Source organism: Myxocyprinus asiaticus, chromosome 13 (genome assembly GCF_019703515.2).
Source record: "Myxocyprinus asiaticus isolate MX2 ecotype Aquarium Trade chromosome 13, UBuf_Myxa_2, whole genome shotgun sequence".
In the NCBI taxonomy this organism is placed as follows: domain Eukaryota; kingdom Metazoa; phylum Chordata; class Actinopteri; order Cypriniformes; family Catostomidae; genus Myxocyprinus; species Myxocyprinus asiaticus.
Window position 1 is genome coordinate 35,921,498 of NC_059356.1, and position 22,851 is coordinate 35,944,348.

General features: G+C 39.2%; 1 protein-coding gene across 2 annotated transcripts in view; it reads left to right on the plus strand.

Annotated features, from left to right (window-relative positions):
* The window catches only part of LOC127450297 (voltage-dependent L-type calcium channel subunit beta-1-like), a 71,822-nt gene that overhangs the window by 22,117 nt on the left and 26,854 nt on the right, over positions 1 to 22,851 (plus strand). For both annotated transcript variants that reach the window (XM_051714262.1, XM_051714263.1), the window contains exon 3: positions 18,419 to 18,538. In XM_051714262.1, the coding sequence (XP_051570222.1) occupies positions 18,419 to 18,538 (120 nt within the window). The remainder of the gene's footprint in view (positions 1 to 18,418; positions 18,539 to 22,851) is intronic.

Sequence of the window (22,851 nt, forward strand, 5' to 3'; positions counted from 1 at the left end):
ATCGATGTAAAATCTTAAATTGCATAAGGCACACCCTTGCATCTGTAGATGTAGACTTAGCGTTTTTTAGAATCCTAGCCCACACTCCCTCCTCCAATACCAATTTTAAATCTTTCTCCCATAATCTCTTGAGAGAAGTTGAAACTCTGTCCCCCAGACTCAGAGCAGTGCACTGATTCCTCATGGCCTTTTCCAAAAGCAGGAATCACCACTTCCAGAGTATCTGCCGCTTTAGGGGAGTGTATGCTACTCCCAAAAATAGTACAAAGCAGGTGGCGCAGCTGTAAATACCTAAAGAATTGAGACCTGGGGATCCCAAAATGTTGAACCATATTTTCAAAGGATCTCAACACGCCACCCTCATACAAGTCACCGAGCGTACTAACCTCCCTCACAATCCACTCTGACCAGCAGAAAGGGGACTCATTAATACATAATTTAGGGTTCAGCCATATGCTCGAAGCAACATTTAAATAAATGTCTGAATTAAACACTCTGGACACTTTTGTCCATACCGCGTGCAAATGTGAGATAACGGGGTGTAACTTAACTTCTCCGGTTAGTTTGATAGAAAGGCTTTGCAATGGCAAAATAGGGGCAAGAACTTCCTGTTCAATACAAAACCAGGGAGGGGCTCTCTCAGGTGGAAACGACCAGTGAGCCAAATGTCTGAGACCAAATGCATAATAATAAAACAAAATCTTGGGTAGGCCTAGCCCACCTTTGTCAATCAGCCTATGCAACTTACTGAAATGTAACCTGGTACGTTTTCCATTCCAAATGAAGGACTTCTCTATACTATCAAATTGCTTGAAATAAGAGAGGGGAACATCTACAGGGAGAGATTGAAGCAGGTTGTTGAATTTTGGAATACAATTCATTTAAATAATATGAACCTTCCCAATCATAGATAAATGTAATGAAGCCCATCTAACCACATTGCTTGAAAACCTTTTTATTAAAGGGTCAAAATTAACTCTAACTAAATCGCACAAATTTGCTGGGAGTAAAATGCCCAAATACTTAATGCTCTGTTTGGGTCACTGGAAGGCGCCCGACTGAAAAGCCGTTACTGGGCAATACACTGTCAGAGCCAAAGTTTCAGATTTAGACCAATTGACTTTATATCCTGAGAACTTAGAAAAGGAATGAATAATTCTGTGGAGGCAAGGCATAGATCTAGTAAGGTCAGAGACAAATAATAAAATATCATCTGCGTAAAGCAAAAGCTTATGTGCCATACCTCCCGTCACCACCCCTGGAAAATCCTCCTCCTTTCTTATCGCGGCTGCTAATGGTTCCAGGGCAAGACAGAACAATAATGGGTGCCCCTATCCAGAGTAAAATAATCTGAAATTAATCCATTTGTTTGTAGCGCCACTACCGGTTGTCTATAAAGTAACTTAATCCATCCAATAAAAGTATTCCCGAACCCATATATTTCCAAAATCTTAAAAAGATTATCCCATTCTACCATATCAAATGCATTTTTGGCATCAAGTGAGATGGCAGTGACCAGAGTCTGATCATTCGCTACTGACCACATAATACTGATGAGACGCCTAATGTTATCAGAAGAGCTACGGCCCCAAATAAACTCCACCTGATCTATATGTATAAGAGATGTCATAACTTTACTTAATCGGTTAGCCAAAGTTTTTGACAATATTTTAACATCTAGCTGGATCAGGGAAATTGGACATTAACTCTTACACTCATTTGGATCTTTGTCATTTTTAAGAATCAGACTGATCCAGGCTGGTTGGTGGAAGCTTTCCATTCTTTAATGATTCTGTATAAACTTATAGCAAAAGTGGAGCCAGTTCTGTAGCATAAGATCTAAAAAAATTCAGCGGCAAAGCTGTCTGGTCCCTGAGCTTTGCCTGTAGGCAGGGCCTTAATTACCTCATCAAGCTCCTCCAAGGTTATCTCAGAATCAAGATAATTTTTTTGCTCAGTCATCAGTTTAGGAAGTTCTAATTGTTCCACAAAGTTTCTGATATCTTCATCAGTAGATGAAAACGTGGAACTATAGAGATCAAGATAGAATTCTTTAAATTAAAGAATTCTGTATTTCAATCGGGTCAATTATCTTAGGCCATTAGATGACATTTGGCGTTTAAGCTCTTCCTCTGCACTTTTAATATTCCCTTCCAACTCCACGAGTTCTTGTGCTTTGGATTTTTTGGTAAATAAGACATACTGTATGATCCAGTCCCTAAGAACCACCTTAAGTGCCTCCCAAGCCACGCCCACAGAGGATGCTGAGGACCAGTTGGTCTCCATTTAGACATTGATTTCAGCCTTTAGCATTTTTTGGAATTTAGGATTTTGCAAAAGGGATACATTAAAGTGCCAACTATATGATTTCTTTTTCTCCGTATGTGGCAACACCTCTAAACACACCAGGGCATGATCTGAGACTAAAATGTTTCCAATTGAGCAATCAACAAGAGATGAAATGAGGGACTTAGATATAAAAAAAATCTATTCTAGAATAAATCTTATGGACTGAAGAAAAAAATGTATAGTCCCTACCAGATGGGTTCAAATGTCTCCATATATCTGTAAGACCAAGATTTTTACACATCCTGTGAAGTGTCACTGTTGATCTAGGGGGCTTACACACTTTTGCTTCACTATGATCAAGGACTGAGTCCATCAAAAGATTAAAATCTCCTCCCAATACTATATCATGAGGGGTGCCAGCGCTTGCAACATCCCTTCAAGATCTATAAAAAAGCCTGATCATCAACATTAGGTGCATACATATTCGCCAAAATAAGACTTTATCCCTGAATTTCAGCTAAAACAGTAATTACTCTTCCTAATTTATCTTTACTCTGTTTGAGACATTTGAATTGTAGATGTTTACTTATCAGTGTAATGACTTCCCTGCTCTTTCACGAGCCAGCACTATAAAAAAAAATGCCCACCCCATATCTTTTCAATTTTTTCAGCTTCTGCGGGGAAAGGTGCATTTCTTGAAGAAACACTATATCGTATTTCTTATGCTTAAGAAGAGAAATAACCTTCCTTCTTTTTATGGGATGCCCCAACCTATTCACAATCCACTCATATTAACATTTGACATTTTGACATGTAAGAAAAAATAGATTGTGTGTCAAAAACAGGATTATAAAGACCACATTCCAACATTAGTGCAACAGTCAAACCCTGAACATTCCCCAGAACCAAACAAACAGAAAAAAACAAAAACAAAACCTGTGCGCATTAATCCCGCAGATGACAGCGCCTACTAGCGTCCATCTCTCTAAACTCAAACAGTCCATGTACGCCTACGAGAGCCCCCGCGACAACTTTGCTGTCGGATTGCTCAAGTCCAGTGAGTCTATACAAATTTTGTGAGACAGAATTACACAGCAAAAGATAATCTATAAAACAAACTCGAGCCAATAGGCAGAATAAACACAAAGAGCGTATAGCTTCATCCATATAACTCTCCTAAAGGTGTATTATTCTACAAAATAAACTCCAGCCGCTAGGTGGAACCAGCACAAAAAGAGCACCCAGAATCTTCAAATAGTCAAGCGGATGATCAGTGATCCGGCCCACCCGGCGGCAACATGAGCACCACAACACGACCCACTCACTCCATTGACTTTATGAAGGACATTGCTTGCTGTGGGCATATGAATGTTTTACGGCCATCCTTAGCATCTATTCTCAATTTGGCCAGGAATATCAGTGCAAAAGCGACCTTCCGTTAATGTAAAAGTTTCTTGCATTCCTTGAATCGATCACGTTTCTCTCTTGTCGAGTTCGCAAAGTCTGGGAACAAGAAAATGCTGTGATTCTTCCAAGAAAGCCTTCTTTTACACCTCACCTCACGCAATACAAAATCTTTATCGGATGATCTCAGAAATTTGGCCAGAATTGATCGGGGCCTGTCTCCCTCAGCGGCTCGCCGGAACCCTGTGAGCTCGCTCGATTTCCAGCTTATGGCCTGTTATATCGAGCAGACTGTCCGGAATTCCACCATATTCTGTCCCTCTGCTCCCTTCGGGACTCCCACAATGCAGACGTTATTCTGCCGGCTACGGTTTTCTATGTCCTTCAATTTCTCCCAGACATGCTCCAGATCCACCTTGGTCGCTAGCGGATTAGCAGATAAATCCCTCTCCGATGACTCCAGATAATCTATCCATTTCTCAACATCCCCCTCTCTTGGGACCACATCAGTACATTTTTTCTCCATGGCAGTGATCGATCGACGTATTACAGCAAGATCCTCCAAGTCAGCAACGACTTTCGTCAGCATTGCCGAAATGTTCAGCATCTCTCGCCAAACTTCCCGGAACTCTCCAACCAAATCGGCTCCCAGGCCCGTGGCCTGCTGCTCAGGGGTGTCAGCCTGAGCACATAAGTGTGTTTTAATGTCTCCAGATTTTGAATTCTTTGACATATTGTCCTCCTAGAACAGTTATGGAACAGAGTGTATAGAATCTCACCAGTTTATGTCATTAAAAGGTATCAAAACCAGCAAAGTGCGCAGAGCTCGCCGTTCACACGTCCGATCCTCGCATGGCGTCACATGACCTCAATCCATTTTATTAATATTAATGATCATTATAAATGATATCTAGTATAGTATTAGTTCTAACAAACTGATTTTTGGATTGGTGTGGATGAAGGGGTACTTGAGCCTTTGTGAAGGGGCTGTGGGGGTACATGAGACAGACAACACTGGGAAACACCAGTGTTGAGGCTCTTGAGAGTCAAAGGTAAGATTGCCCTCTAGTGGTTATTACAACCAGATACTACTTGATGATTTCAGCATATGTCTGGTAATGTCAGGGACTATATATTATATGTTATTATTTAGTTGATTTGCACTCTGTTTACAGGTATTCACTTAGTAGATACCTTTATGCTAAGCAACTTACAAGGATGGTCATTTTTAAAATACATGTTCATGATCTTACAAGTCATGACATTTAGCATTTTCCACTAGGCTGTTGGTAGATTTTAGAACTGACACAGCGCTTCTGATAACCATTATCATGGTTATCGTGATAATGGCTAAATATTGCATGACCGATATATAAGTCTATCACTATAACAAATGACACATTCAGGTGACATAAATAAGCTGCTTTGCTAGAGGAAGTCAAGGTGTTGAAGTGACTGACTGAACACATGTGTGGGCTCTTCCTCTAATGGGGCTTTTCCACTGCACGATACAGCTCGACTCGACTCGACTCTGCCCGCTTTTTTGGGGTTTTCCACTGTGGATAGTACCTGGTACCTGATACTTTTTTTAGTACCACCTCGGTCGAGGTTCCAAGCGAGCTGAGCTGATACTAAATGTGACGTCATAACCCTGCAGACCACTGATTGGTCAGAGAGAATCATCACTACCAGTGTCACTGGATTTGCGACATGGGACATCAACCCGCTAGTTTTAAAGTTAGCAACAGCGACAGCAATATAATTTGTTCACACGACATTCGAATTGTAAAAAGAAATGGCTTTGTGCAAAACCACGCTGTGGTCAATAAACGAGGTGCAGACGTTCCTCTCGTTAGCGACGAACGAAACAACACAAAACGAAAAAGTCTTTCAGGAAGTGTCTACCACCGGACTTACCAACAGTGTAGGGAAAAGTTAAAAAAACTTAAAAGTGACTACAGAACAATCAAGGACAACAACAGCCAGAGTGGTTCAAACAGAAGAAAGTGGAAGGGCTTTGACCAAATGGACACTATCTATGGCAATAGACCGGCGAGCAATGGGAGGGAGAGTGCCCTGGACTCGGCGTTGTTGGAGTCCACGATGGAGGATGGTACATTTTGTTACGTTAACTCTATGATCTGCTTGAAAGCTTCACTTTATTTAGTTGACCAGTTACTGGAAAGCTTGCTTCTAAAACAACCAGGCCAATTTAACTGTTGCACTTGTGAAAAATCACCATGCAACAACTGCTTTATGCAGCACAATGAGCTAGTAGCTAACAGCTAGCGGTCGTGTTATTGTTTATGGTCAGTAATGTTTGTGTTGCACTTAAGATGATGTCACGGCAGTAGAGGCGGCGCAACTATGACGATCAGCCTATAATCCCACCCACGTTGAGGCGGCACTAAACTGCAGTGGAAAAGCAAGCTCAGAAATGTAAAGTGAGCAGAGTCGAGTCAAGTCGAACCGTAACGCGCAGCCTCCATTACAGGCTCAATGAGTCAGGTGCCATTCTGTCATGGTGGGGATTGTTAAAGAAGGTCTTTCACTTCCTCCTCCTTTCTTTTTCTTTCTTTGTTTCTTTCTTTCTTTCATCTCTCTCTCTCTCTCTCTCTCTTTGGCTGACGTTTACATTCCTTCTCTTTCTGGTGCTCAGCCCTTCATACAGAAGCTAAACATGAAAGAGAGAGAGTGAGAGAGTGAGAAAGAGAGAGAGATCTGCCCCTGCCTGTCACAGCTAAATTTAACCCCCCAGTCTGCAAATGTAGCACAAGTCCTGCAATTTGAGCCCCCCACCCCACCCCCCTGTCGTTTCCCCCTTAGAAACTCAGTACAGTTTTCAGCTGTGTATTTGTGTATGTACTGTATGTATGTATGTGTGTGTCAGAATGACACAAGAGGGGAATGTAGATGGGGGTGTTGAGGTTAGCAGAGTAATTTACCACTCTGTGACACACACTTACATTTCCCTAGCTAACTTTCTGAACACACACTCCCATCACAGCTACACTCACCCACCCTTGTGTGGCACACACACACATCTTGTTTTGTGTGGACTTGGATCTTTGGGTGTGACTCTGTGTTACCGTGGCAAGGAGAGAGTGCCATGGAGACGAACGCACGGATTCATAGGCCCGCAATGGTAAGAAAGACCTGGAGTTTGTGTGGGGATTAATTATGTGTTCTAATGAGACTGCATTGATGTAAAAAAAAAACTAAAGAACTGCCTAGGACACAAGGATATTTTCAATTATCCACAGTCTTTTTCCTATTCCACCCTCTCTCTACCTCTCTCTTTCCTTTCCTTTCATTTCTCTCTCTCTCTCTCTTTCTCTGTCTATCTCTCTCTCTCTCTCTCTCTCTCTCTCTCTCTCTGTTGCTGTTTGATTCCATTTTGGGCTGGGCAGCTGCTTAGGCCTGCTGGGTTTAAATTAGACTTCCAGTACCTCTCAGGGAACTCACTCCTGCTGGCTGCCCTGACACAGGTCTCTTTCCCTGGGTTTCTTTCCAGTCTTGGCACCCATGGAGTATGGTGGTCAAACAAAACCACATATGCCAACTAATAGAGATTCCTTTGATTCAGGTCATTATGGAATGCTAGCAAACTAGTCACATTGTATTCACATTTGTATGTTTGCAAAATTACAAGGGTTCTTAAAGGAACTTTTTTGGCATGGGACACAGAGTTCCCACAGTTATGAAAAGCCTGGAAATATTGGGGAAGTTTAAAGTTAGTAGATTTTCAGGAAATTAATTTTAAAAAACAATGGAAATTTCTATTTACATTTTTTTCTAGTTATGCTCAGCTCTAAAATATTTTATTGGCTAGAAATTGTTCTTTATGAGTGCAATCTGTAATAAATTATTTAAAAATGTCCTTATCCAGTAATTACAAAGACTGGTTGAAAGGTGTGGTAACCCTGTAAATAAATTCTGAAAAGTATTACAAATCTGAAAAGGGTTAAAACGTCTCTGTTTGTGTCCATGTGATTTGTCAGACAAGATGAGGTCTAGTAACAATGAGTCTTATAAGAATCTAATTTATTTGCAATACTACATGCAAGATTGTGAAGGAAATCGCTCTGTATTTGTGTAGGCAAAGTAAGTGTAAAAGTGACTAAAGCTTGACTGAATCTTATGTTGCTCAGTAAAGATGAAATTGTAATAATTGATGATTAGCATCTACAATTGATAAAATGAATTCATTTTGAATTTGTTTTAAAAAGACCTAAAACAGTCTTTTTAGAATTATAAGATTTTTATGACAAATAACCATCTTTTATGACTTGGAATTTTCTAATTTGAATTTGAAGTCTGCTGATTACTCTGGAAATATATTCACCTAAAAATGTGCTTCGTGTGTAGTAACATCAACATTAATTAGTTTGATTCAGGTGATACATTTTATTTAACTTCACTGAATCAACCCTAATATATTAGGTTAAGCCAATAATTATTATTTCTTTATAACCTTAATCATTTTAAGGGTTAGATGAGGTAGAAATAGCTCCTTAAGGCAACAACTTTTTATAGTGTAGCATCTTAAATTGATAATGTGAAATTAATTCATTTTAAACTTTTTTTATTATTATTATTATTGTAATTTTTTATTAGACTTATAAGATTGGTATGAAGAAAAATTGGAAAAATGTGTAATCAAACGTGTAGCCTTTTTTCTGAACAGATTTAGTCTCCCAATGTTTTCATAACTCTTTCTAATATTGGGATTCCGGGTGTCTGGCTTGTCAAATCTACAGTATGGTTGTTAGATACAGTATGGATGTCTACATTTTATCTGGCCTTAAAAGTTTCTTTTCAAGATTTTTGCCAAATTCTGTGAAGCAGAATAAAACTTTGATTTATTGCTTGAAGTGGGTTGACGATGTCAGGAGTCTTAAGGCTCAGGATTGTGGAGATTGTAAAGGTTGTTTTAACTGCTTACATGAGCAAACCAAATTCAGGGTTTATTGAGAAGCATCTTAATATTTTCTGTAGGGGTCAATGTTACATTAATATTGTTTGTTTGTTAAATCTGTGCTCACCATTATTGGTCATTCTGTGAAGACTGTTCAGGAAGTACCCAGAACAATTCAGCTGTCCCAAGGTCACTGTTGTGCTTTTGGAACAAATTAATTCAGAAGCATATGGCTTTATTGTACACTTCTGAAGGGACGTACTATTTGTTATTATTTACTGTTACACATGAAAGTATGACGTGTGACACAAACAACATACAGACCAACACACTGTTCCTCTGTTTGTCAGTTTTAGTTGCCAAAGAGAAACTGCACTATATATATTTTTTTTTTAATAAATACATTTATTCAGTGTTTCTTAAAAGAGTGGTTCACCCAAAAATGAGAAACACAACACAAAATGAGAAATTTTAAAGAATGTTACACTTTTATGTGCAATTACAATGACTTGAGATTTCAAGAAGGAAAAATAAGACAGCAAAAGCACCATAGACATATCAGAATAGTGGTCCATACAACTTGTGTTAATCCTATGATAGCTTTGTGTGAGAAACAGACTAAAACTGAAGTTGCTGATCACATAAAGTTCATGAGAGCAGTGATGCATAAATCAATGGACCACTTTTATGATACTTTATGGAGCTTTTGCATCCTTTCTGAAGCTTGAAATCTCCAGTTTCCATTCAATGTAACTGCACTGAAAAAAATTGACCAGTACATTCTTCAGATTTTCTCCTTTTGTTATCTACGGAAGAAAGAAAGTTTTACGGTTTTGGAATGACATTCAACATATTCCTTTGATTAATAAGGGAAAACATCAGAGGGAACCACCATAATTAATTTTAATCATTTTAATCTTCATTTCTGATAGAGAGGCCTAGTTGTTACAATTAATCATCCCACACTGTGGATATGTATGTGTGCATGTCTATGCGTGTGTGGGAGAAAATGATTTCAGAGCTTGTACTAATCCTTCCTCTCCACCTCTCCCACACATTCCATCTTTTCTTTTTATCCTATTTTTCACTTTATATCTTTCTCCACTGGCCATCATCTTCTGGCATATCTTTTGTTTCTTTCCCTGCTCCGTGTTCCTGTAGTTTTGCCACTGATGTGTTGATGTACATTGTTCACGGGCTGTTTCTACACAGCCTAAGCAATTTTACACACTGAAAGATGTCAGTGAAAATGTCAACTTTGTTTATGAGCTCCGCAGTGCCTGAGCTAATATTAATGTTAATGCGCTGCTACTACAATGGATCCAACTTCAAAACATTTAGGCCTGTGATATTTGAAAGTGCTCTCAAGTTGTTGTTGGCATGGTTTGCTGCTGATCTTGAACACTGCCAAGCAAATACATGGTTGCAGTTGCAACAGACATAAAACAGGACAATGGTGCAAATACCAGAATTAAAATGTCAAAAGGATCTTGAGTCAAAAAATAAATAAATAAAGATCAAATGAATGAAATGCAGGGCTATTTCAATTGTGGTGAATTGGTTTAAATGTTGAGAATATGCATTCTGATATATATATATATATATATATATATATATATATATATACACACACTGCCGTTCAAAAGTTTGGGGTCGCTTGACTGAAATGTTTCTCATGATCTTAAAAATCTTTTGATTTGAAGGCGTATGCTTAAATGTTTGAAGTTAGTTTTGTAGACAAAAATATAATTGTGCCAACATATTAATTTCATAAAACTACAATTTTATAAAAATAAAAAAAAAAAGTTGGACCGAATAATAAAGAAAAGCAGCTAATAAGTGCCCAACATAGTGTAACGATGTTGGCTGCTGACAATGATGGCAATGACGAAGACGATGATGAGATGAAGAACCCAAGTGCAGTTTATTTACAAAGTGAGAACCAATAACCCTGATTACACATGAACTAAACTAAACATGAACATGGCTTGACTTGATTTAAACATGGCTTGACTTAAACATCTATACTCACATTCAATACTTGACAACTAGACAATGAAAACATGAGGTCTTAAATACAAGACATGGGAGAACATAAACCAATGAACAAACAGAACTGATAACAGATAATTAAACAATAAACCAATGAAAACTTGACACATGAACATGGAGGGAAAACAAGACATCACATGACTAGGGAACAGGAACTAAACTTTTCAAAATAAAAGACATGAATCAACAAAATACACCTGACATATCCCCCCCACTAAGGGGTGGCTCCTGACACCCCAACACATAAACAAAACACGTAAAACATGACATAAATTCAAAGTTCTGTAGGGAGCTGGGGGGGGGGTGTCTTGAGGTGTGGGGCGTGGCATGGCGAGAAAGGGAGAGGGGCATGGGACCAAGGCAAAGTCCGTGGGGGGTGGAGCCATGAGAGGCTCGAGGGGCGGAGCCATGGAACTTGGTGCCTGGAGAGTAGCCGAAGACTCGAAGGGCCAGGGTGGAGCCGATGGCAGGGAGGACCAAGGCGGTGCTGGAGGCTCGGAGGAGCAAGGCGGAGCTGGGGGAATCGGAAGACTGAGGTGGAGCCGGTGGGACTGAGGACCAAGGTGGAGCCGTAGGGAAGGAGGTCCCCGGTGAAGCTGACAGATCGGAGGGACGAGGCGCAGCCAGAGGGTCGGAGAGCCAAAGTGGAGCCAGGTGACCGACAGACCAAGGAGGAGCCGGAGGGACGAGGGACTCCGGCAAAGCCGACAGGCTGAAGGACCACAGTGGAGTCGAGGGAACGCAGAGCTGAGGCAATTTCGAGGGACTGACAGGCCAAGGTGAAGTCCAGGGCTCGGAGGGTCCAGGCGGGGTCGGAGGGCCGAAAGTTCCCCTTGCCTGCTCAGGAGAACTAAGGGTGGGAACCATCTCCAGGTCCCACTGCTCAGGTGTGGCTGTGACGTGGCATGGAGCAGGCTGAGGCGTTGCTGTGACGTGGCATGGAGCAGGCTGAGGCGTTGCTGTGACGTGGCATGGAGCAAAAGATGGCGCTAGCTCAGCGACCATGACTAGAAACTCTGGCTTGGCGGCCATGTCGTGGACCTCTGGCTCGGCGGCGGCCATGTCGTGGACCTCTGGCTCGGCGGCGGCCATGTCGTGGACCTCTGGCTCGGCGGCGGCCATGTCGTGGACCTCTGGCTCGGCGGCGGCCATGTCGTGGACCTCTGGCTCGGCGGCGGCCATGACGTGGACCTCTGGCTCGGCGGCGGCCATGACGTGGACCTCTGGCTCGGCGGCGGCCATGACGTGGACCTCTGGCTCGGCGGCGGCCATGTCGTGGACCTCTGGCTCGGCGGCGGCCATGACGTGGACCTCTGGCTCGGCGGCGGCCATGACGTGGACCTCTGGCTCGGCGGCGGCCATGACGTGGACCTCTGGCTCGGCGGCGGCCATGTCGTGGACCTCTGGCTCGGCGGCGGCCATGTCGTGGACCTCTGGCTCGGCATCCGCCTCCTCCAAAGTGAACGGGGAACCAATGAACCGTAGGGCGAGGTCGATATATTGGGCCAGGCTGAGGGAACAGCGACCGCCAGGCATCAAAAAAGAAATGGACTCATTCAGTCCAAATCTAAAACAGTCCTTGAGGGCAACCTCATTAAAGTCCACCTGGAAAGCCAGATCGCAAAAGTCCTCCACATAGTCCTCCAGGGGACGATTCCCCTGACGTAGGCGCAGAAGCCGAACTGCTGGGTTCATGGTTCGGTCAAGTATTCTGTAACGATGTTGGCTGCTGACAATGATGGCAATGACGAAGATGATGATGAGATGAAGAACCCAAGTGCAGTTTATTTACAAAGTGAGAACCAATAACCCTGATTACACATGAACTAAACTAAACATAAACATGAACATGGCTTGACTTGATTTAAACATGGCTTGACATAAACGTGGCTTGACATAAACATCTATACTCACATTCAATACTTGACAACTAGATAATGAAAACATGAGGGCTTAAATACAAGACATGGGAGAACATAAATCAATGAACAAACAGAACTGATAACAAGATAATTATACAATAAACCAATGAAAACATGACACACGAACATGGAGGGAAAACAAGACATCACATGACTAGGGAACAGGAACTAAACTTTTCAAAATAAAAGACATGAATCAACAAAATACACCTGACACATAGATGGGAACTCCTTCAATACTGTTTAAAAAGCATCCCAGGGTGATACCTCAAGAAGTTGGTTGAGAAAATGTCAAGAGTACATTTCTGCAAAATCTATGCAAAGGGTGACTACTTTGAAGATGCTAAAATATAACACAGTTTTTATTTATTTTGGAATTTTTTTAGTCACAACATAATTCCCATATTTCCATTTCTGATCTTCCATAGTTTTGATAACTTTAGTATTATCCTTAAATGTGAAAAATAATAATAATAAAGAATGAGTAAGTGACCCTAAACTTTTGACCAGTAGTGTGTGTATATATATATATATATATATATATATATATACAGTTGTGCTCAAAAGTTTGCATACCCTTGGAGAATTGGTAATATATGTACCATTTTTAAAGAAAACATGAGTGAGCAGGCAAAACACATTTCTTTTCTTTCTTATGGGATTCATATTCAGCTGTAGGTTATAACAGAATAGTACAATCATAAAACAAAACATGGCAACAATGAAAAAAGTGAAATGACCCCTGTTCAAAAGTCTGCGTACCCTTAGTTCTTAATACTGTGTATTGCCCCCTTTAGCATTAATGACAGTGTGCAGTCTTTTGTAATAGTTGTCTATGAGGCCCCAAATTCTTGCAGGTGGTATAGCTGCCCATTTTTCTTGGCAAAATGCCTCCAGATCATGCAAAGTCTTGCATCAACCGCACGTTTGAGATCTCCCCAGAGTGGCTTGATGATATTAAGGTCAGGAGACTGTGATGGCCGCTCTACAACCTTCACCTTTTTCTGCTGTAACCACTGGAGGGTCAACTTGGCCTTGTGCTTAGGGTCATTGTCGTGCTGTAAAGTCCATGAGCGTCCCATGCGCAGCTTTCGTGCAGAAGAATGCAAATTGTTTGCCAGTATTTTCTGATAACATGCTGCATTCATCTTGCCATCAATTTTCACAAGATTCCCCGTGCCTTTAGAGCTCACACACCCCCAAAACATCAGTGAGCCACCACCACACTTCACAGTGGGGATGGTATTCTTTTCACTATAGGCCTTGTTGACCCCTCTCCAAACTTAGCGCTTATGGTTGTGATCATAAAACTCTATTTTGGTCTCGTCACTCCAAATTACAGTGTGCCAGAAGCTGTGAGACAGGTCAAGGTGTTGTCGGGTATATTGTAACCGGGCTTTTTTGGGGTATTGGCGCAGTAAAGGCTTCTTTCTGGCAACTCGACCATGCAGCTAATTTTTGTTCAAGTATCGTCGTATTGTGCTCCTTGAAACAACCACACCGTATTTTTCCAGAGCAGCCTGTATTTCTCCTGAGGTTACCTGTGGGTTTTTCTTTGTATCCCGAACAATTCTTCTGGCAGTTGTGGCTGAAATCTTTCTTGGTCTACTTGACCTTGGCTTGGTATCAAGAGATCCCCGAATTTTCCACTTCTTAATAAGTGATTGAACAGTACTGACTGGCATTTTCAAGGCTTTGGATATCTTTTTATATCCTTTTCCATCTTTATCAATTTCCATTACCTTGTTACACAGGTCTTTTGACAGTTCTTTTCTGCTCCCGATGGCTCAGTATCTAGCCTGCTCAGTGCATCCACGTGAGAGCTAACAAACTTATTGACTGTTTATACACAGACACTAATTGCAATTTAAAAAGCCACATGTGTGGGAAATTAACCTATAATTTCCATTTAAACCTGTGTGTGTCACCTTGTGTGTCTGTAACAAGGCCAAACATTCAAGGGTATGTAAACTTTTGATCAGGGCCATTTGGGTGATTTCTGTTATCATTATGATTTAAAAAGGAGCCAAACAACTATGTTTTTTTGCATGATCAGTCATAATTTCAAAATCAATGCCAAAATTTCACAATTTTTGCCAGGGTATGCAAACTTCTGATATATATATATATATATATAACACATTGCTATCCATGTTTATACTGTATGTAATTTATGGTAATTTTCTAGTTACGTTTTCTGTGAATTAGGTTTAGGAATAGTTTACCCAAAAATAAAAATTCTGCCATTTATTTACTCACCCTCATGTCATTCCAAACCTGTAAGCTGTTGTTTGCCACATTTTCCATACAATGACAGTTCACAGTAGGGCTGGGTATCAACACAGATTTACACAAGCTCTCGATTCGATTTTGATTCGATATCAATTAATATGGGTTTATTTCATTTATAATGTCCCTTTTGCTTAAATATGAAATAAATCCTCTCCCAGCAAATGCTGTGAATTATACAGGGAACCTCCTAACTTGGTACAACATGAAAATATTAGTTTTGCTAATTATAAGATTATTTTTTTCATCATTTTGGTTAAAATATATTTTTTTAAATGAATCAATGTATTTACAGTTTTTCTCGATCGATTTTACACATATCTCCAAACTCAGGTCACTGCTCTCAAAACAATTAACACAGCCATCTGAACACTTTGTAATGGTCCTAAACAGATTGTGCATGTTTCTTGATATTCCTAATTTTCTTGAAACACTACATACAAATTTCTCTGATCCAAAACTCATGCTTTCAACAGTTAACACAGACAGCTATATTAAAGTCATATACTCAAATGCACATGTCAGGTTGCCAAATACTGTGTTAGTAATGCAGGTAAAAAAGGGGTAAAATATGAATATTCAGAGCAAACAAACAATGAGGAAGAAGAAGAGATAGAGTGGGTAAAGAAAGAGAAAATCTGAGGAAGAAGTGATGAGAAAAGGGGAAAGTTTTCTCAACTCTTTCAGGTGTGTGCATGGAAAGACTTCAGGAAAGACCAAATGGAGATGCTGTAATGATAGTGAACAGAAAGAGGACATTAGGGTGGAAGATTAGAGTAAAGAATTGTCTTTAGAAAAGTTTTCTTTCAAAGTATTGATCATGTTACTGTATGAATTATGGTCTCTCTAAGACACACAGAGTGTTCGGCCTAATGTGAGCAGATCTACAGTGACTTCAATCTCAACAAAAAAGAAGAAGAGGGAGGAATGGCATTGGAAGAGGAAAAGCAGGGACAACTAGAAATTTAGAGGCATTTTATGAAAACAGATGGAAAAAGGTCTTTATTGAGGATTTTTATGATAAATGTGTTATTTCAATCATAGAGTTGTGTGTCTATAGCTGCAAATGTTATGAATTCAATAGAAAACACATCTATTGTTTTGATATTAATATTTAGTTTTATTAAACGCATTATCAGAAAAGAATACATTGCTTCATTATGCAATGAAATTTAATTGTTCTGCAAATTTGTGTGTCTGTTTCTACGGCTGTGTGAAAAGTTTTGAGAGCCCTGATTATAGTTTGGAGAAATGTATAAAATCGACTGAGAAAAACTGTAATCAATACATATGATATTTCATATATTTTGTTACATTTTTATTGTTTAATTGCATAATTTGTACTTTTTGCAGGTATTTACATTGAGTTGTTGAACACGTGCTACAAACTGGTACTGTCCAGTTTAAATGTCTTTAAATGAACAAGTTTTAATGAGAGAGAACTTGAATGGCATTATCTCATCTGTGCTATGCCTGATTACAATTAAATGTTTATTTTTTGTTGTTTTTGATCAACAACTGACTGTAAGGAACAGAAACATTATTTAAAGAGACATTATTCAATGACAAATCGGTTGCATGGATTTCATCTTTAAACACACATTACACAGAGTCAAACCAAACTTTTACTCTCAACACGCACTGAAAGGATCTCGCTGCTGAATACTCCACCACTACACTACACAACTACTGGCAAGTATAATCTAATCATTTACTAGTCAGTTGCCAAATATATACATTTTTAGTTGCATAGCTCAAAATTTGGTTGCAAATGTGAGTGATTTCCTCTCATTGTAGTGGAGGGTTGCACATAGAGTAAAAGATCGATCCATGGCTTTTGAGGTTCGATATCGAATCGACCAAATAAAAAAATAAAAATTAATCGTAAAATCTTTTATTTTTATTATTTTATTTTTTTGTTGCCCAGCTCTAGTTCACAGTGACATGCCGGTCAAGTTCTAAAAAGGTGTCATTAAAGTAATCTTGGAAAAGTTTCCAAGTCCTCTGAAGCCATGCGATTTATATGACATTTTTAATATCAAATTTAAGCTGTTATTCACTGATAATCTTCCCCCTCTCAAATTGTATTCTCTATTCTGCATATCCAGACAAATGAGATAAACTTCTTATTTCAACTGTTATACTATAGAATGATCAAACTAATGGTGATTTTAGAAGAAAAGAAGAACTTTAGAACTGTAGACGAGAGAGGAAAAGATGAGGTTGAAGGAGAATGAGATTTTTTAATAAGATCTTAATGATGCTTACTAGTGAAAAAAATGCCATTTGAAAACTTTTGGGCCCTTGGAGTCAGATTTTACTTTTCAAAACTGGAACTCTTTGCCTGGTTTATGTAACACCTTCCTGAATCCTTTTTTTGTGTGAAGTGTCTGTGCCAAGTCTAAAAGTGATTTGTTTAAGGGATTCAGTCAGCTCACTATATTATCTCTTTAAGAAGCATATACAACACCTCTGTTGTAAAAGTCATAGTCTAGCATCCTTTAGAGATATTTCCAAAGCTGTCTCATGAAGCTGGTGATAGGATAGTTAGTCTGTGTGTGTGGGGGGGGGGGGGTGTGTGTGTGTGTGCTGGTTTACTGTGACTCTCTGTTTTACTATGAATAATTTAACATCATTGCATATGGCATATGTCAGCCTGACACATTTTCATCTCTATTTAACACACACAAACACACTTCTACTCTCACCAATATTTGACAAACCTAATGCACTCGTTCACACACGCAAACACATCCAATGAGTCATTCTTGCAGCTGTCCACATGCCTGTCCGCACTTCCAACGAACAAGAGTTCGCCGACACCTGAATAACAGACAGAGAGGAAAATGAGAGAAAGGTGGGGAAAAAAGAGATGAGAGGAGTGGGAGGCTTATATAAATCCTCTGACTCTGTGCTGTACAGTGCACTGTACTGTATTATCTTCATGAACTTTATACCCAGACTCTAAAACATCCATAAGTGCACAAAATCATACTTAAACACACAAGCACACGTCACTTTTTCTCTTTCAATCCCTCCCACACTCTTCCTGCCCACCCGTTCATCTTGTTCTGTTTTTCATTCACAAATCTTTTGTATATTGTGTGATTACTGTATGTTTGTTTTGATGTCGTGTGCTCACTTTTACTGCTTTTCTTTTGCTGTTATGAAAAAAAGATGTAAAATTTTGATACAGTTTATTGATTTAACAGTGAAATGGCATGACGAGCACAGTTTTCTTTGACGAATGTTTTTTTTATTGGAGCAGAAAGTATAAAGAGCATTTGATTGGACAAAAATCTGTGTAATGCAAGATGAGTCAGAGGAGAAAACTTGAATATCTGCTAAAAGAAAATTTTGTCTATTTTCAGGAGTACACTAGCATGTAGATGTCTTCAAAGCTAATAAACATTGAGTACAAGCCACAAAACTTAAAAATGAAGCTTTGCTCATCTTTTTCAAACACATATGAATAGATACTGTATTGCGTTAAATAAGGCTATTAACACAGATTCACACTCACTCCCTCTCTGTTCTCTCGCAGGGCTCAGCGGACTCCTACACCAGTCGTCCTTCAGACTCTGACGTTTCCCTGGAGGAGGACCCTGAGGCTCTCAGGAAAGAAGCTGATAGACAAGCTCTTGCCACCCTGGAGAAGGCTAAGGTGTCTAATCTTTCTCTACTTTCTGATGTCTGTTTCTCTCTCTACATTTCTGCTTCATTTCTCCATTAATCAGACTCTGCCATGAATGGTCATGATATACTTTATTGCAGCAAGAAATTTCTGTTCCTCAGCCCCCCTGTTCCTCAAGAGCATTATGATTAAATAGATTTTTAGATCTTGAAGGAAAAACTAGTGCTGCCAAGGCCATTTTGCTGTTGTCATGATACTCAACACATAACATAATATTTTCAGTTTAAAAGCGGCTATAGATTAATAGATGTAAATAGATGTTCAAAAAAGTTCAATCACAATTCAGTATGCAAATATTACTATTACCTCAAAGCTGAATGATTATTTCAATGGCGAAATGTCAGTGGGAGATTTTCACATTTTAATCTTAAATTTCTTTAAGAGTAAAAAGTTTACAAAAAAATAGATAGCACAGCTAAAGGCCTTTTCACACCAAATCCGTTTTGTCATTGCGATTGATTGTTCCGATGAGCTTTTTAACGGGAACAATGAATTCCCATGCCGCTATTCACATCGGGTCTGACAAAACGCCCGACGACAATCCAAAATTGTTGTTTTTTTTTTTTTACGGAGAGTGGTCAATTTTTTTTTCTTCAGACTGTGATGAAAACTGACCAATGAGATAAAAGCTTTTTGTTATTTTTTGCTGCTCAATCTTGTTGGTGGCGGTAATCAACTGGCAAACACCTGCATTGGACGTGCGGCTGACACACACCCCTCAAAATTAAATGCTTAAAAATAAATAGTTGCAGTTCATTAACCCAGTGTTTCCCAACCACTGTGCCGCGGCACACTAGTGTGCCGTGAAAGATTGTCAGGTGTACCGTAGAAAATTATCAAATTCCACAAAATAAATAAATGCATGAAAAAAAAATTTTTTTTCAGGGATCCAAACTCCTCACTTTTTGGAGAAATGCACCATTTTGAAACCATAATCGGTCACTTTTGTGATTGTGAAAAGCAATGATTAATGTGCAAAGTGACTAATATTTATATGCATTAAGGGTCTTTCACATGACTCGCGTCACCACTGCAGAATACATTGAAGTCTATGAAGTGACGCCACTTTACACCAAAGTGTTTTCACACACGTCTTTGAGAGTACTAAGCAACAAGAAATATTTAAAAACTGTCCAAATTTGTGAAGAGACATTGAATATCTCATAATTTCTTTGAATTTAATATTACCTTATAGTTTACGAATATATTGAACTAATTTAAATTCACCAAGAAAACACTCAGACCTAAACATAAACGAGTCCTTTTATTACTTTCTGCTATCAAAGTAACTGAAAGCTTTTTTCTCTCTTCCAAATACATGTTTTCAATGTTTATTGTGCACACCTCCTGCTTTTTTACATGGCAAACTTGTAAAATCACCCCTCTGTGACACTTTCTGCAACTCTTGTCATGTGGAGGGCAATGCGGCGCTTGACGCTGGCGTTGAACGGAGCTTTGACGCCTCGACTCAACTCATGTGAAATGCGCTTTACAATGACGAAAGAACATTATTGAAACTCAAAATTATTATTATTTGTCTGTTATTGTGGTCTTTTCTGATAAAAGCCATGCTCAGCAGTTTAAATACTGTAGGAAAATGATACCTTAGATCTGCTTTGTGTTTATAATTCTTATACTGAAGTCAGTAGATTTGTAGCCATGCAAGTTTAAATAAAGGAGAAAGTAAGGACATTATTGAAACTCACTATTATTAGACTATTATTGTTGTCTTTTTGGATGAAAAATAATGCTCAGACTGAAGGAAGACTGTAGATCTGCTTTGTCCTTTTAATGCTTAAACATTATAAAATCTCTTGGTAGATTTCAGTCATGAACGACTCAAAATGATTCACTGACTCACTCATAGCACATAAGACGCTCATTTGTCACCACCTAGTGACATTTCCAGAAGGGGTCACTGAACTAATCAGTTAATAAAATTGAACAAATTTGTGAAACAGAAGCAAGCCTCACCAAAATACTCTTTATTTTGTAGATAATTCTGCACAATTTAAACTTGAATAAACTTGAATCACTAAAATAGCTGGAATTGGTGCTTTTAGCTTATTCTTTAAAATAAATATCCCCAGAAAAAATTTTCATGGACCAGTGATCGTCTTAACTTTTTCGCCCTCATGAGTTTGCATCCCTGTAATTTGTTGTGGCATTGCAAGAACAAATCTACAAATTAGAAAAGAAGCAAATTTGTTGTTTTTTCATTACCCATTTAGCGCTCTTGCCACCTGTGACCTCACACAGTGTAGCCTACCTATGTGACTTTTTTTTCTGCATAGCCGAATTTCAAACATTACAAGTAAACACGTCACTAAGACGGACAGAAAACATGGACTTAAAAAGGAAAAATATTGACGATGGTTAGCCTATATGGGATAGTGGTGTGCCGTAGAATTTTTTAGTTGTAAAAAGTGTGCCGTGGCAGAAAAAAGGTTGGGAAACACTGCATTAAACCTTGGTACTGCAAATGTAAACCTGGTCTTTTTTTTGAAAGCCTGCTTATTAGGGCTGGGTATCGGCACAGATGCCCCAATTCAATTCAATTTCGATTCACAAGATCTCGATTCAGTTCTTGATTCGATCAAAATCGAATTCATTAGACATTGAAAATTCAGTAGGCTACTACTAATTGGAGAGATGTTTCTAAAGCTGTATATGGAACACCAATTTAAAAATAAATAAGAGTTCAGTGTTTCCTACAAGATTCTGAGCAGTAGGGGGAGACCTGTAGACCACCCCCTCAAATTTTATATATATGTATATATACATATATATATGCATATTCTCGTTTTCTTGTTATTGTTGTTTTATTATTATAAATGACATGCTAGACAGCGACAGAGCTGGAATTATGCATTTGTAATTTAAAGATTTTGATTCTCTGTGTTTACATTCATACCTTGATAAGTCACCAGATGGGTATTTTGAAAAATTGTTTAGCGTTTTTGAACATTCTTGCGTGTATCCACATCGCGAGCACTCTTGGAACACACACACACACACGCACACATAACTGCTGGCTGCAGTTGTATAATATAATAGTTGTACTCTGTCAACGTGCTACACGGACGGATTTAGCTGTTGCACACCATCTCCGTGTTTACATCTTCTTCTCTCGCTGTACACGTTAGATGAGCTCCACTCGCAAAAGCTCCACTCGCAAACGCCTGGGAGTTCTTAACCCTTAGCTGCAGGATTCACGTTAATCAGAACCAGTATACAAAGATCGATCCACTGCTTTTCAGAATCGATATCGATTCGGCCAAATAGAAAAAAACAATTAATCGAAAAATTTATTTTCTTGCCCAGCCCTAATGCATATGGTTTTTTTGTCTTAATATACATTATTTTATATGTATATCACTGTGCCGGTTATATTCTCATAACATTAAAAATAGCAGCGAGGTTACACACTGCTATTTTTTATTGCAAGGATAATATTGCAGTTATAATGCTAATAATCAAGTTATAATGCATTCATTTAAATAAAGAAAAGACCGTGAGCCAGTGTTATCTTTTATATTATTTTTAATATTATTCGTTTTAATATTATACATTTTCAATATCCTTACAGTAATGCACATTATTCCACATGTATTTATATCACTGTACATCCAGGCATTATAAAAAGAGAATATGGTTAGCGAGTCCGTTCTCGTAGCAAAATACATGAGCAAATAAATATGCTATAATAAATAATTAACAAATGTGCTCTTTACTCATCTCACTCGCAAAAAAAAAAAAAACACAGATTATGGGGCCTGGGTAGCTCAGCAAGTATTGACGCTGACTACCACCCCTGGAGTCACGTGTTCGAATCCAGGGTGTGCTGAGTGACTCCAGCCAGGTCTCCTAAGCAACCAAATTGGCCCGGTTGCTAGGGAGGGTAGAGTCACATGGGGTAACCTCCTTGTGGTCGCGATTAGTGGTTCTCGCTCTCAATGGGGCGTGTGGTAAGTTGTGCATGGATTGCAGAGAGTAGCATGATCCTCCACATGCGGAGTCTCCGCGGTTTCGTGCACAACAAGCCACGTGATAAGATGCACAGATTGACTGCCTCAGAAGTGGAGGCAACTGAGACTCGTCCTCCGCTACCAGGATTGAGGTGAGTAACCGCACCACCACGAGGACCTACTAAGTAGTGGGAATTGGGCATTCCAACTTGGGAGAAAAGAGGATAAAAATTAAAAACAGATTATATACTCCGCAAAATGCATCAATGCCATGGAAAGTACATAATGAACAGTTATGCCAAATTAGGTAAATAA